The sequence below is a fragment of the Nicotiana sylvestris genome, chromosome 10, assembly GCF_000393655.2.
Source record: "Nicotiana sylvestris chromosome 10, ASM39365v2, whole genome shotgun sequence".
Taxonomy (NCBI): domain Eukaryota; kingdom Viridiplantae; phylum Streptophyta; class Magnoliopsida; order Solanales; family Solanaceae; genus Nicotiana; species Nicotiana sylvestris.
This window is the reverse complement of record NC_091066.1, coordinates 5,402,527-5,419,802: the sequence shown is the minus strand read 5'-3', so window position 1 is coordinate 5,419,802 and position 17,276 is coordinate 5,402,527. Positions and strand designations below refer to the sequence as shown.

The 17,276-nt window shown below is 34.8% G+C and overlaps 2 protein-coding genes across 2 annotated transcripts; one reads left to right on the top strand and one right to left on the bottom strand.

Annotated features, from left to right (window-relative positions):
* Positions 1–8,913: 8,913 nt before the first annotated feature.
* LOC104229638 (WAT1-related protein At3g30340-like) lies at positions 8,914–11,215 on the top strand. Its single transcript, XM_009782304.2, has 6 exons — positions 8,914–9,214; positions 9,296–9,358; positions 9,650–9,766; positions 9,879–10,287; positions 10,532–10,683; positions 10,791–11,215. Exons 1-6 carry the CDS (start codon positions 9,033–9,035, stop codon positions 10,945–10,947), a joined length of 1,080 nt encoding a protein of 359 aa, XP_009780606.1. The 5' UTR covers positions 8,914–9,032; the 3' UTR covers positions 10,948–11,215.
* Positions 11,216–11,916: 701 nt separating this feature from the next.
* Positions 11,917–12,438, bottom strand: LOC104229642 (uncharacterized). Its single transcript, XM_009782309.1, has one exon. The coding sequence runs from the start codon at positions 12,436–12,438 to the stop codon at positions 11,917–11,919; it is 522 nt and encodes a 173-aa protein (XP_009780611.1).
* Positions 12,439–17,276: the final 4,838 nt, after the last annotated feature.

The following is a 17,276-nucleotide window of genomic DNA, read 5'->3' as shown; positions in this document are numbered from 1 at the left end:
TGGATGGTTAATATTAGTTGCTTCTGTCTCATTTTAATAAGTCTTTTTTCATGGCCTATTCTAAGTACTTGAGACAGCATATAATACTAGTGTAGGTGGATGTGTCTGGATAGACTAAGAATCTAGATCTTGCAGAGAAAGTGACAGCGACAGATCTAGAATTTTTACGTTATGAATTCTGAGTTGAGAGACATTGTTCTAAAATATACATCTAACCTTTTATTTATACATGCTTAACTTTTTCACGTATATATAAAGTTCGGCCAAGAAACACATGGTAGCTACATAATATCATTATTCATCCTTTTTAAAGATAATAATTTTATTATGGAAGTTGGAATCCCACACGTTGGGTTAATCACTAAGGTCTTATACAATTTTATGTTAGATTATTTCGTCAGAGTTGTAACAATTATACCCTAGTCTTTCTTATTATCATTACTTGGCTGACTGTCACGTATTAAAACACTATATTCTGCTAAACCTAGGTGTACGCAGGAATTTCTATAGGCAATGTCGAAATTTATAGAAGAACAAAATAAATAACTTTAATTATACCCTAGTCCTTCTTATTATCATTACTTGGCTGACTGTCACGTATTAATTATCATACTTTTAACAAGAAATAACCTTAGTTCATTATTTTTGTTAAGTCTTAAATTAGGAAAGGTCTTGATTTCAACTCTACTTAATCACAATCTTTAACCACAGAGGCTCTCTCGAATATTTGTAAAAAGTACGAGCTACTTGTGGTTTGAATGACCTCTTAGAACAAAATTAACCATATAAGCAACACGCTAGGAGACAATCTATGTCTAATGATGGCATTTTTTCCTATTTATCCGTTTCCTCACAGTATTAATATATATATTCAATAAAATTTCTCAACAAAGTGGTGTCACGTAACACGTCATCATTGAACGTAGTGGCGAAGCCACATGCTTATAACTGACCACCCTTCGTCGAAAAATTATACTGTGTACATAGGTATAATATTACGTTTTAGAGGTATATAATACATATTGAACACCCTTTGTCGTATTTTTTTTTTAAAAAAATTTAAACACTCTTGAAGAAATTCCTAGCTTCGCCACTGGTTGAACGTGCGTCTGCCCCTGCCACTGGTTTGCAATGGCATTTGTATTATTGTGGGTGGATAATGACTCAAGAATGCAGGTACAAAAGGGTTGAAGGACATGCCTTAACTCAACTTTTAACACAAGTATTGACTACTTTAACATAAAAAGACCTTAGCTTTACTCTCATTTAGGAAATGATTCGAAATCTATTATTTGTGCTTTTGTTGTGGATTTTTTAACATATATATAGGGTCTAGGAAGGTGTGAAAGTCGAGCATTAGTGTTGTAGGCAAGGAGATAGTTGAACTTTTTTTTTTGTGCCGGGGGTGAGGTTAGTTTGATAGGGTTGATCTTAGACGGCTAGTGGTTAATGTTGTATTCACACTATCCTTCTATTTTTCATGAGAAATTTTCAGAAACCACTATGCTTTAGTGATTATTAGCTTGCTATAGCTACCATTTACTAAATTACTTCCTATAGCTATGTTTTCAGTCGTTAATGTATTTTTGTTACTGTATTCATGAATACAGTAGCAAAACTCGGCGAAAAACAGGGGAGTTCAGCTAAGCAGAGAATGTATTTGACTGTATTCGCGAGCTGCATTCGCGAATACAGTAACGAAATTTGTGAAAATAGGTCTTTTGCTGTTTAAAAACGGTAAGTGAATCAATTAACGCGATAGATTCCTAATATAACTCAACAAACTCAATTATAACACACAAAATTTGTATTTTCAGTTATAGAAAGTATTCTCAATCGAAAAACACCTAAAAAACAGAGCAATCTTCAGAAATTCAATCCATCCTTTCTTTTTTTAGTGGTATATTTACTAAAATATCTTTTAGTGGTATTTTTACAAATAGATTTATATATTTAAATTATATAATTACACTGAATACAATTAAATACATAAAAATACATGAAGTATAGCAGTTCATCTATAGTGCAAAACATATAAATACATACTGCAGATATATTTGAATATATATATATATATATATATATACACACACACACATACATCTGAATACATAAATTATATTAATTAAAATAACATATGAATACATTCATAGAATACAGCGAGACAATGAAATACATGGAATATAGCGAGATACATTGAAGTACAATAAAAAAAAGAAGGTAACAGACTCTTCAATATGGGATAATTTTTTAAAAGGGTATTTATTTATAATAAATAAGGTATCAACCTTTGCTATAGGATTTAAAATTCTATTTTTTATAGCACCGGACCTTGATTACTATTTATTGTTATTGCTTGTCATCTATTTTCTAGTTTTTATGATGCTGTTATTATTTCTATGATTTGTTAATAATCTGTATTTGTAAAACAATTTTGGAGAAAATAAAATAACATAAACAGAAATGTAAACGAAATTAAAAAAAACCAATTCGAGCCCACTGAATTCATAGTGTTTCCTTAAGGAATTTACCCCTCCTAGTACCCAAGGTTATTGATTATTTCCTCTCAGGATAGAACGAATTACACACTGGTGTAGTCGTACTTCAAACCCCAATGTTTTAGCTAACAAAAAGTTCGGTAGCAAATCACACTTACTGTTGCTTTGTTTGATGTTAAAAGTATGCAGAAGAAGGCGGAGAAACTCAGAAAATCGTATGGAAATTCTGAGCAGAATAGACTTGTATTTATAGACAAAGTTGGGCTGAAATCTGAAGAGGTGCAACTCTTCAGAATGGCTGTTTATGCAAAACGGCCATAACATAAATGCCATAACATTTACGGATTGGATTTAATATTAATATTTATTTTAATATTAATATTTTATTATTAAAACAAATATTTAATAGCATTTCTGTTAATATTTTAGTATTAACAAATAAATTTGGTCCAAAAAATTAATTAATCAATTGTCCAAAGCCGAAGCCGAGCCGACGACGACGACGGCGCGAGGCTTGCCTTCTTCTCAACTCTTTAAGAGCTAGAAGAAGAGCAATTGCTTATATACCCATAGAAAATCTCTTCCTCTTCCAATATGGGACAATATTCCTTCATCAAGGGGGGAAACTTAAAATTTTACTTAAAAATTTCATTTCCCTCTATTTCCCATTCACCTTCTTTAAGCCTCATTAATGCTTAAAAACCCCAACATGATTTCTGTTGACGGTACTGATATATCGTCTCTTCTTATCTTTTCTGTCTCCTTGAACCGAGAGCCTATCGGAAACGGCATCTCTACCCCATCGGGGTAGGGATAAGGTCTGAGTATACACTACCCTCCCCAGACCCCACTTATAGGATTTTAATAGATTGTTGTTGTTATTGTTATATATCGGGTCTAAATCAATGTTGCTGAGTTCAGGTGAACTCGTAGCTCTTTCCAGAGGCGAATCCAAGATTTAAACTCTATGGGTTCAACTTTTAAGATTTTTAACATTGAACCCATTATATTTTTAAAGTTGTGGGTTCAAATCTATTATTTTTGCAATTTTAATGAATTTTTACACATAAATTTCTACTCCGCGTCGATTGTTATGTGTTCAATTGAACCCATAACTAACCCATAAATTTCTACATCCAACTCTGCCTCTTTCACTAGATCTGGCGATATTGCACTTAAGGGTATAGCCTAACGGTCAATTTAGTGGGTAAAACTCAGGAGATAGGATCCAAATTTAGGAATTTAATTAGTTACAATTACCTTAATTTGTTAGTTATACAAAACGTGCTATGTGTTGTCTTATCTATTTTGAATAATTGAAAGATGATTCATTTTTCCATATACTGAAGTTCATCTCTTTAACTAAATAAAGCTATAAAGAATCTTTTTCTTGCATGTTTCAGTAAACACAGTCATGCAACTTTTTTAGTGATCAATATTTGGTGTAATAATGTTCAAATACAACCACTTAAAATTTTGCAACAATAAGTTAATGTTTAACATACTTAAAGTTGTATGATATCTGAATTTTCTGAAGCCACGACAATTTTTTTTTTCTGATTTTATGCATGGAATTTGCATGGTTTATGTCACTAATACTTGCATTAGGATAGATTGTCTACATCATACCTCTTGAGATGCGGTCTTTTCCTGGATCTTATGTGAACGTGAGATGCCTTGTCTATCGGACCGCCCTTTTAATTCGCATGGTTTGTGGGAAAAGAATTTTTTTTTTGGCATATAGTTAGTTGATGGTTCAGCTGTGCCTATCTAATGCAACTTTTAGTGTCCACACACAAGGGTTTTAAACTCCGCAGAGTATATGGGCACAGAGGCAAATCCAGGATTTTAGGTTTATGGATTCCTATAAAAATTTCAAGTTAATATGCAATACTAACTGGATGAACGGACTGGATTCCAAGCTAAATATTCTTAAACAGTTAATGAATTTTTCAATATAAATACAAGTTCTAGACAAAAGCTACTGGGTTCACAGGAACCCGTAGCTATTGAACTGAATTCGCCCCTGTATGGGTAGATCCCTCTATGCTTCTCCTAACTTAAATAAACACGGCCTTTGGTCTATTTTAGTTGTCGCGGTTACGAAAAATAACTAGTCAGAAATGATGTAGTTTAAAAAAAAACATGACGACTAAAATGGACCGGAGGGAGAATACCAAATTTTACCTGCACAGGATTCGTGACAAGTATTTAAATCGCACATCACATGTTGCGTCCTTACCGCTTAACCAAGCCATGAACCTAGATGTATACACATTAACTTACCATTGACCGTTTATGTAAAATTGAAGTACTATACATATTATTGAACAACAAATTAAACTGTAGTTATTTTTGAATTATATCAAATGGGATTTTTAAGTATCTTTATTATTTAAGCCGTCAATGCCTACAATCTGTGCACTAGGCATCTCGTGTTCATGCAGCTTGGGGAAGGGCCGCAACCAAATGGGTGTGATGTAGTCAGTCTGCCTAATGCAATCATTAGTGACTGCTTACACTACTCTGTATTTTCCCTAAAAAGGGAACTGAATATGAAGTTGATGTGTCGACACATTTTGCAAGATAAACATGTAATGAATCATGTTAAAGTGCACAAAACAATGTATTAATAGTAATTAGGTTGTTGTTAAAGCAGATTATTCGAAGAACCAAAACTTTTTATTGTAAAGCATTGAATGATTTACTGCATACTACTCGCAGAATTCTGTATAGATGGAAGATGGGGAAAAAAATAGAACACAAGTATTTGAAAAGGGTAAAACAGGAGTAAGAGAATATATATATATATATATATATATATATATATATATATATATATATATATATATATGATGCCTACGATAGGCATTGAAGCATAGGCGAATCCAAGATTTACATTTAGTGAGTTTGGAAGTATGGTCTTGGTATATATTTTATGTTTTAATATTTTTTTTGCATAATGTATATATAGCTTGCCGACTATAATAGTGGCGAAGACAGAATTTCCGCTAAGGGAGTTCAAAAAAGAAACAGATTTTGAACTGTGTCAAGGGAATTCAAAATATAATACTCCCTCCGTTTCAATTTATGTGAACCCATTTGACTGGGCATGGAGTTTAAGAAAAGAGAGAAGACTTTTGAACTTGTGGTGTAAAATGAGGCACGTATATTTTGTGTGGCTATAAATCATTGCATAAAGGTAAATTGTTTCCAAATAAGGAAAGGGGTCATTCTTTTTGGCACGGACCAAAAAGGAAATAGGTTCACGTAAATTGAAAGTGAGGGAGTATATAAAGGTAAAAAACAAATTTTGCCTTACATATACGTTGTACTTTTTGGGCAAAAGAGGGTTCGTGTGAACCCCCTTCAGTCCCCCTAAATCCTCCCCGACTATAATTAGACTACTTCAGTCAAAAAATACCAACCTTTTCAGAACTTTGCCAAAATAAATTTTCCGATTACAGTAGTTGGACATGTTTTTCCGACGTACCATTTTCCGACTACGTGAAAATAGTCGGAAAGTAGTTGGAACAGATACTTTTCCGACTACTTTTCACCTATTTTGGTAGTCGAAAAAAGCTATTTTCTTGTAGTGAGCTTGCTCAAATTGCTGGTCCTAAGCTCGGATATAAAAAAGGAGAAAGTTGCGGTAGCCAGGCTGACAACTTGCATAAAACTAGTCAATTTATGATGGAAATTTATTTGTCAATTGGAAATACAGAGAACTTCTAATAATCTTTTTAGTCTAATATTGAACTGAGATGAACTTAAATGAAGCGAGATAGTCAATGAGGATTCATATTCCCGACCTGAAGTTGCTTGGGATTGAGGCGTAGTAATAGTTGTTGTGCTGTATGTATACATAATTTTAGCCGAAAATAGTGTGTTCAGTTAAACCTATAGAACTCGTCCTATATTCGGCTATGTAATAAAGAAGGATTATGCCCTCTAAAGGTACTAGTAATCTTGATTAATTCTTGACCATTTATTAGGGTGATAATGCTTGGACTTTTAGAGGTTCCTTACTCATGAAAAAACTAAAAGTAAAAGCAAAAATGTATATAATTTTGGATTTCCTATTACTAAAGATGTAGATTTCCAGCTCAAATCATGGTTAAGGAACAAAAGAATATGGATTAAGACAAGGGCATGAAAAATCATGTCTATTATGTAACTCCTACTTTCCATTGAAAAAGAATTTGATGTTACTTAAAAACATTGATATGATTTGTTGCCAAACTACTTCTTGGTGGTCCTCATTTTTACTAAGAAAGTGGGATTTTTCTATTTAAAGCTTTTAAATTTTGTACAAGAATTTCAACATTTGATTCATCATTAAGCACTTGCCATGTTTTCATTAACCAAACGAATAAAGACTTAAAAAAACAGTCCGATGTATAAAGCATCCAACGTTTACGCAGAGTCCAGAGAAGGGCCGCACCCAAGAAGGTGTGATATAGGCAACCTACCCTGATACAAGCATAGTTCTGATTTTTCCTAAGGCTTACACAAGTGAAAATTCTTACATAGTTCCCAGTGATTTTCCTAGTAGTCAAGACCTTTAGGATGCTAATACTATCTAATTTCTTATCACTGGCATGTTCAGAATTTAGACGTTGTGGGTTCTGAGCTGAGAGAGTGAGTTCTGAAATGTATATCTTATAGGTCACAGGTTCGCGCCATGGGAGTAGTTGCTAATGCTTGCATTACAGTAGACTGTCTACATCACACCCCTTGCGGTGCGACCCTTCCTTGGACCCTACATGAACGGGAGATGCCTTGTGCGCTGAGCTGCCGTTATACTTTTTTTTGGCACATATATATAGGATACGACCTTAAACTCGCGAACTCATTGTTGGAACAATAGTTGACCAAACTATACCTAGCATTGTTCAATGGTCTGACACTCTCTATTTCTCTTTTTGCCTAAGGCAACTGATGACTTGACTCTTAAATTTGATCTTGAGCTAGCTTAGTTTTTTTGGTTAGACTTGGCAAACTTATCTTATGAACTAAAATCAAACAAGTTCTTAGTCACTGATCAAGTTCAGAAGGACTATTAGGCCAAGCTGTCATGGTTCATATTCGTACTAGAAATCAGAATCAAACGAGCTATTACCCTTCTGTTCCACACAAAATTTCTGTTCTCATTGAGCTCATCTTAGGACACATGCGTTATCTTTTGGTTAACTTGGAAACCATATCTTCCCTCTCTCAATTCATATTGTACTTGGTTTGACAAAGGTGTATGCTTTCTGACTTAAAAGAATTTCTAAGCAGCAGATGCTATTATCCATCCAAAGGAATATGATGTATTGACAGTAAATTTTTCTGTTCAATGTTGTAATCTGAAGATTCTATACTACAAGTTTTCTAAAAGCAGCATTAGATGCCTCCTACACTTAAACATGAGAACCAAGGAGAGATAATGCATTAGATGCCATAGGAAATTTTGGCAAATAGAATCATATTTAATTGAACCCCACCCACAATGATGCCATAAACTGTTTATCTATATACTAACAGAGAAAGATTGAAAATATCCATTAGTTGACTCACATGTTAAAAATGTTCTATATCCTATCTAAGTTAATACTAAGCAAAATAAAATTTCCCAAAATAACACTTTTCTTTTTTTGGTTTCCACTCGGTGTCCGGTACCCTCATTGGAGCTCGACTATATCCGGATTCGCGCTGCGTAGGGCCCCATTCGGGGGGAAGCGCTCTCTATCAAGGATTTTTCCATACCCAGGGCCCGAATCTGAGACCTCTGATTAAGGAAAGAGTAGCCACATCTGCTGCACCACATCCTTTGATGGTCAAAATAACATTCTCTATACTGTATGTTGATGAACCTGTTGTTGAGGTAAACGATTCGCTTACAATTAACATATGCTGGAAAGTAAAAGGGAAGCTCGGTGCACTAAGCTCCCACTATGCGCATGGTCCGGGGAAGGACCAAACCACAAGGGTTTACTGTACGCAGCCTTACCTTGCATTCTGCAAGAGGTTGTTTTCATGGCTCAAACATGTGACCTTAAACTTTACCAGTTATGCCACACATATCAATCAAAAGTAAAAAAAAAAGAAAAAAGAAGCAGACCGATGCACTAAGCTCTCGCTAAGCGGGGCGTCCGGGGAAAAGCAGGACCACAAGGATCTATTGCACGCTGCCTTACCCTACATTCTGCAAGAGGCTGTTTCCACGGCTCGAACATGTGATTTCTTGGTCACATGATAACAACTTTACCCGTTACGCCAAAAGTATCCATCAAAAGTAAGGAAAAGGGAAATAGTAGCAATCTTTCAAGTAAAAGGAAGGTAAAAGGCAAGAGTATACTTATGTTAAACAAATGTCTAAATCTATTGAACCTTTAATGCATTGATGTGATTGCCAGAATTTAGTGGAACAAACAACAGTCTTAACAGAATTTAAATATCTGCCTTCTGCCTCAGCTTCAGCTTTAAAACCACAGAGTAATTCACACAAGAAGAAGCACACAACAGAAAGGAAGTGAAGAAAAAACTAAGATGAAGAGATATGTGGAATGGTATCCAATCTTTGTGATGTTGTCAATTGATTTTGCTTTCGCGATAAGTAATATACTTCTTAAGAAGATTATCATGGATGGTATGAACCATTTGGTCTTCATCACTTATCGACAGTCAGTTTCGACTATATTTTTAGCCCCTATTGCTTTTTTTCTTGAAAGGTATGAATCATTCTTCCTACTTTTCACTTATCTGAAGTTATGCTACAACTTTTCATATGTAATAATCTTCTTGTTTTGCAGAAATACTAGACCTAAACTCACCTCTCGAATCTTGTGCTACCTATTCTTGAGTGCAATTGTTGGGTAAGTAGAATAACAAAGATTATATAGTCAAACCTCTCTAATAACAGTCTTGTTTGTTCCGAATATTTTTGGATGTTATAGCGAAGTGCTGTTATAGAGAACATATATTATAACATAACATAAAAATTGGTTCCGGAAAAGCTTAGCTTTTATAGTGAAGTGATATTATATAGGGATGCTGTTATAGAGAGGTCTGACTGTATTATCTTCTATTTTAGTTTGAAAGATTGTCTATGCTCTATGTTTTTCTGCTAAAATTTTAGCAGCATAACTTAGACACCTTTTTCGTAGGGCATCTCTTACACAATACTTATTCCTTCTTGGCATACAATACACTTCTGCAACTTTTGCATGTGCCTTTGTCAACATGGTTCCGGTGATAACATTCCTTATGGCATTACCTTTCGGGTATGAGAATTCGTTCTCTCTCGTTTCAACAAGTAAATATAACTTACAAAGTTACGACTCTCCCCTTTGATATATTGATCCAATCTAAGGATATCATATGATTGTAATGCAGGTTAGAGACAATTAACACAAAAGATAGAAGTGGAAGAGCCAAAGTGATTGGTACATTGATATGCCTCGGAGGCGCCTTGTTATTGACATTTTACAAAGGCATTCCTTTAATCCATTTTTCAGACCAACAAACTGCATCTCAATCAATGGAAGAGCACAATAGTTCCTCTAAAAGAAAAGAACGATGGATTTTTGGCTCGTTGATCTTATTTGCTGGAACGCTTTTGTGGTCCTCGTGGTTCCTTCTTCAATCAAATATTGGAAAGAAATATCCATGTCAATACTCTAGCACTGTTATTATGACCTTCTTCAGCGCCATACAATCAGCTATCTTAACTTTTTCTATTAATAGAAGACTTTCCATTTGGATTCCAAAGGAAATGATCGATATGTTGAGTGTCATTTATACTGTAAGTACACTTAAATTTCATCTTATTGTGGAGTCTAAATTATCAATAATGTAGAGTCAAACCTCTCTATAACAACCTTATTTGTTCTGATTTTTTTGGCTGTTATAGCGAAGTGTTGTTATATAGAACATGTATTATAGCATAGCATAAAATTGGTTCCATAAAAAGCTCGACTTTTATAGTGAATGACTGTTATATAGCGATGTTGTTATAGAGAGGTCTGACTGTATTCTACTTGTGACAGGGGTTAATTGGTTCCGGCTTATGCTATGTTGGAATGTCATGGTGTGTTAAGAAGAGGGGACCTGTCTTTACTGCAGCATTCAGTCCTCTAGTTCAAGTTATGGCAGCGATGTTAGACGTTCCCTTTCTACACGAGCAACTCAATCTCGGAAGGTGATTCAACACTTTCAATGCTGCTAATTTTTTACCTAAGACAATGTTTCAATTCATAATAGTATATACAACTGACACATATTTTTTCAAAAATTGAACATGATCAGTGTGATGGGATCAGTTATTGTAATCGTCGGACTATACTTTCTACTATGGGGCAAGACTAAAGAAATTCAGAAAGTTCCTCAAGAAACTGCAGAGAAAAAGGACAAGGAGCTAAGGTTTCAAGTTCATGAATCCAACGATGAACGCGCGATTCCTTGATATCAACCTCTCTGGAAATATTTCTATAGTTTCTTTGAACTAAGTTTTCTTCCTAAACATGTAACTATGAACTAAATTTTGTTATATTTTCAAGAACCAACTTCAAAGAATCAAGTCTATACCTTAATCGGATGGACATGAGAGATTCTTGCCACTGTAAAAGTACCAAGAAAGAAAAATCTAAGGATATGATGATAACATAGAAGAAAGAACTATAGTAGCAAGTTGTAATTATCATTTTTGAAAATACAAATTACAGTATTCTGCATTTGTTATACTTGTTGAACTCAATGAAGCGAAGAGGAGTCTTGACGTAATTGGTAAAGTTGGTGCGATGTGACCAGGAGGTCATGAATTCAAGTCGTGGAAACAGCCTCTTGCAGAAATGCAGGGTAAGGCTACGTACAATAGACCCTTATGGTCCGACCCTTCCCTGGATCCTGTGCATAGCGGGAGCCTTTTTTTTCTGTTGAATTCAATGAAGCTTAGTAGAATGAAGACAGCAATACTATAGTAATGGTTTTTAGCTCAAGGGAAATATTTGACTATAAAATTCAATGGAAGAATTCTCATTACAAAGAGATCAAGAAAGAGAAAAATAGGAAAACATGGAGACAGTAAAAGAAACAATGCTCCACTAGGCAGCTCGGTGCACGAAGCTCCCGTAATGTGCGGGGTCTGGGGAAGGGCCGGACCACAAGTTTCTATTGTACGCAACCTTACCCTACATTTCTGCAAGAGGATGTTTCCACGACTCGAACCCTTGAGCTCCTGGTTACATGGCAGCAACTTTACCAGTTACGACAAGGCTCCCCTTCAATATTCATATGGAACATGGAATGAAATTTTAGCAGCTTCCTCACATTTCAGCTTTGTTATTTAGACCATAAATATATATGTAAAAACTTAAAAAATTAGTACAAACATTATGTTTTGAACTCATACTCTCAAAGAACTTAGAACGTTGACCTATAAAGATTGAAATTCTTGATCCGCCTCTGGTATTATCCTACTCCGAACGCACCAAATAGTGGTCATATTTGGAGGTTCCCTTCCTTTATTCTTTCCTTTCTTCTTTTCATGTCCTAATAGTGTTGGCTTTTGGTCATGCTCCATATAATCAGTTATATCCAAATGAACACCAGGGTCATTAGTACAATAGCTACAACCTAACATAATGGAATTGTTGAGTGTTTGAAAATTGTTATTTACATATGTTTTCAATGCTTCATTTTCCTCCGATGGATCGCCTTCAAATCCAGCTTTCTCCTCCGTCACACCGCGCATACTGGCTCCTACATTAGTACTGGCCAGAGTGATGATTTTCGTGCCATGATCATCGTCATCACTCTGGCTCGAGTCCCCTGTTGACGCCTTATTATGAACACGTTGAAGGCTGCCTAGGCGTTTCGTTAGAGCAGATAACATGTTTTTGATGTCATTATCTGCTTGTTTTTGCTTCACCCTATCAGGAAATATGGACTCAGCCATATGGATATGTTATCCTTTTTTTTTTTTTTGGCAATCCGCTAGGCAAGTGCCTAGGGTTAGTTTTTTATTAATAAAAAAGAAAAGAAAATACAACAATTAGGAAAAGTACAAATAAGGGGGACAATAACACCGGTATTATTGCCCATATGCCTTGGCTATATAATCACTCCTCTGCGCCTCCCATCGCCTTATGATGACAGCCTCATGTAGAGGATTCCTGGTGTAGCTGTCGGCAACGTCTCACGAGGGCATATAATCTCATAGCCGTGTGGATATTTTTTCCAAAGGCATAGGTCTAAGGCAACACAAATCGGGCTAAACCTTACCTTACTAATCCTATTGAGGCATTGAAAAGGCCTCACCTACTAGCAATCATGTAAAAAGAAAGAACTGGAAATGACCAAATATTCAATGATCATCACAGAGTTTATAACATACTCTGTGATGATATTACAAATGAGAATACTAACATAATGGTAGAATAAAATGATGAAGGAATTAAAATGTTGTCCCTTCTTGTTCGAACTTGTAATTTCTTCAATTTGTAACTCTTTTTTATCACAATCCCCATTGATCAAAGGATATGTTATCCTTTGATCAATGGGGAAGTTTTTTTTTTTTTTTTTTTGTGTGTGTGTGTGTGTGTGAGACAAGAATGTTGTATGCAATTGATAATTTTGGAATTGGTTTGGATTTTAAAGAGGATAAGAAGACTGTGTTATTTGATTAAAGTTGAGGGACCAAATGCCTTACCTGCTTGGCAATATAAGAATTTGCATCCAAATATATTCTAGAAATGAAAAAAGAAAAAGAAAAAATAGAAAAGCATTGCTTGTTCAATGGTTTTGTTATCTCTTCAAATTTCTTTCACTATATTTAGAAGGAGTTTCACTGCTTAGATTACATAATTCATGCCGATGATTAAAACTAAATCAATAATAACATGTCATGTGTATTCCACATATACATTTATTGTTTAACCAAGAGACCTAACAAAGTATTTTTACTTCAGTTTGTCGCTTAACCATGGTAAGTTAATGTGGCTAGATATAAACAAATGAGTGTAAAGTTTTCTTTTTCTTTTTTTTTTTATTATGCACATATATTTAGATGAAATAAAAGGGAGAAAAAGGTATATTTCTTGACTTGAAGAAGGATTTATTCACATCTTATGAGATCAATTTTAGGTTATATTACTCGGACTCTTTAAAAATGCAATACGATGCGTCAGATCCTTCAAAATTAATGTATTTTTAAGGAATTCGATACGACAATATTTTTGGAAATCCCGGAAATATAAGATTTAAGAACAAACACTGATGCTAACACAGTAACACTGTGGTGCCTACACAATTTAGAGAAAAGATGTGCTGATTTGGTGTCCATTGGAGGCATCTTACTTTAGCATCTTTATTAGGTTTATATTATTGGTTGCTAATTTTGTATGCCTTTGACACAAATTACCAACCTTTTCACTTAACAACTTTCTTACGAGGGTGATATTATTTCTGGCTTATGTTGTTGTCACTGATCTATTGTCTATTATTTATTTTCTTCCTATAGAGTGGACCCGAGTGGCCTATTTATACTCATTCCTGTTTCACTTGTGCGTTTACAACATCCATTGTTTCTGACTATGTCGATGAAATGGGACCGCGAAGACAATCCACCACTAGAGCTTGCTTTGCTCTTGCTCCGCTCGCTCCCACCTGTCTTCTTCCCACTATAGTGAAAGATCTTTCACTTCACCATAGCAGGAACCTCGCTAACCTTCTCGGCCAGTTAATCTAACCACATGGATCCCCTCCTGCTTACCCACCCACCGTAAACTCTTACTAACGGACTTGGAATACGAATGAGATCAAAAAGGTCATCATTGGGGCAAACGATGCAATAACTTCGGTTAGAGCAAAGCCCAAAATAGCATAACCAAATAATTGTTTTGCTTCTTAAGACGGAGGATCTTTGGCAAGGGGTTACAAAATTAAAATCATGTATGATTGTTGAACTTGTGATCACTATAATAGTAAAATTATAACATTATTTTTTGTCACATACATGTAACGGAAGTATGGAACTACGTGTGAATTGCTCAAAGGATTACATTCTGTAAATTTCACAGTTAAAAAGGATTTTGTTTGAGGCTTAGAATAGGATATTAAAATTGGAATTTTTACACAAATAGCCGGTCATATTAATTGTTTACTTTTCTAGTCATATATATAGATTAAACATAGATTATATATCATGAAATACATAAATTATAAATATATTGTACATTCACCTGTTATTTTTAGTTTAAGTGGTAGGTTAGGGGGCTATTTACAGGACTGGTCATTAAACAAAACTTTCACTGTTTCGTGGCTACTTTCCCTAATTGTCAAGTTGGGCCTATTGGGCCAATTGGGCTGCGTAGATCCCCTTATAGTCCAATAGGATTTCCTCGCAGAACAATTTTGGACGAGTTCTGCGAATTTAACTGAAATTTATCGTCTCAAATTATTTAGACATATTCAATAAAAATTAAATAATCAACATATATATATACATATATATATATATATAATTTTGAATTCACGAGTTCTAGATCTCAAATTTGCTTTTGGGTTATATTCTCTCACTTTAGCCAGACTATAATAAATAAAAGAAGAAAAGAAAGACCAAAAAGAAAAGAAAAACAAAGGGACTGACGTTGTAAATTTGCTGATTGCTAAAATAATTAGTGCAACATTTACATACCTCTTAAGTTATATGGTCACATTTTAAAATATGAAATACAGTCAGATCTCTCTATAACAACAACCATATATAACAATACTTCACTATAAAAATTAAACTTTTTCGGAACCAAATTTCATGTTATGTTATAATATATGTTCTATATAATAGCACTTCGCTATAACATCCAAAAATATTCGGAACAAACGAGGTTGTTATAGAGAGGTTTGACTGTATATGTTAAAATTTGAAGGTGCAGTTTTTCTGATAAATAAATTCTTGAAAGGGGAAAAATAACAATCCCAAAAGAAGCAAAAAACTAGGTAATTTCTTTTATTTGTTCAAGCTTTGATGTTTAATTACCTGATACTGGTGAGAAATATTAAGTATTCTATAAAATTAATCGAGTACGCACAAGTTACATAAATAACCAACTTAAAACTTGACTGGTAATTTAACAATAATACTACACCACTTATACAATTTTTCTTTTAACAATTAATAAGAGAGATATTCCGGGGTCATGAGCTTGCTAGAGATCATGCTACGCTTTTAGCTTAACGATAATTTATTGAATTATCTAGGTTATTGATTATGGGGTTAATAATACCCATAAGAATCTGTCAATTTCTTATGACGAATACTATAATTATAAAAATAAAACAATAGGTGAAGATAGAAAGCTACAGTAAAATATCTAATATCTTCCAAAAGGTGTTGAGAAGGATGGGTGGAGTAGAGGCATAAAATTATCCTCCATAATTATGTGGGGACTATAAATCTGACTATTATTGTGATGGGGAAGTTGATATGTGGCTATATAGGGAAAGAAATTACTCACACTTGAAATTACAATAAATTAAATTAATTTAATTATGAATGAACTATATTTCTTTCTTGATATGGATTCTTATTATAAAATTTAAAATAATGTATATAAATATTTAAAATATGTTATTTGTACGCACTTAAAACCATGTGATGACATGATATTCACACGAACTTTAAATGCAAGTACAAAAACAATCATATGAAAAATCACTCACATAACACATTCGACTCCATTTCTACATGATTGACACTTTAATGGGAGTCTTGAAACAAATGTAAGGTTGTTTTTGTGTGATTTATAGATTAGGAGTTCGAACTATGGAATTAATCATTGAATGTTTGTATTATGTATCACAAGTTCGAGTTGTGAAATCAGCCATTAATGTTTGCATCACGGTAAGCTGCTTATATTGCCCCCTTGGGATACGGTCCTTCCCCGGATCTTGCGTGAACCCGTGATCCTTCGTGCATCGGGCTACCCTTTTTCTAAAGGATCGACACTAGAAGGGGGAATTTTGGAGTAAAGGTAAACTTATCTCCGTGTGATCTATAGGTAACAGGTTCGAGCCCTGAAATCAACCACTAATGCTTGTATCATGGTAGACTGCCTACATCATACCCCCTTGGAGTGAGGCCCTTTCCTAGACCCTGCGTGAACGCGAGATGCTTCATGCATCGGACTTCGTTTTTTCGAAAGGATTGACACTTGAAAGGAGAACCTTAGAGCAAAGTTAAAATTATCTCCATGTGACCTATATGTCACAAGTTGTAGCCGTAAAATCAGCCACCGATGCTTATATCACGATGACCTGCCTACATCACATCCCTAGAATATGTCACTTCTCTGGACCCTACGTGAACATGTGATGCTTCGTGCGTCGTAATAACTTTTTCTGAAGGATTGACACTATTTTGATTTGTGAAATCAGCCATTGATGCTTGCATCACGGTAAACTGCTTATATTGCCCACTTGGGATGCGGTCCTTCCCCGGACCCTGCGTGAACCCGTGATCCTTCGTGCATCGGGCTACCCTTTTTCTAAAGGATCGACATTAGAAGGGGGAATTTTGGAGTAAAGGTAAACTTATTTCCGTGTGACCTATAGGTAACAGGTTCGAGCCTTGAAATCAACCACTGATGCTTGTATCACGGTAGGCTGCCTACATCACACCCCCTTGGAGTGAGGCTCTTTCCTAGATCCTGCGTGAATGCGGGATGCTTCGTGCATCAGACTTCGTTTTTTCTAAAGGATTGACACTTGAAAGGGGAACCTTAGAGCAAAGATAAA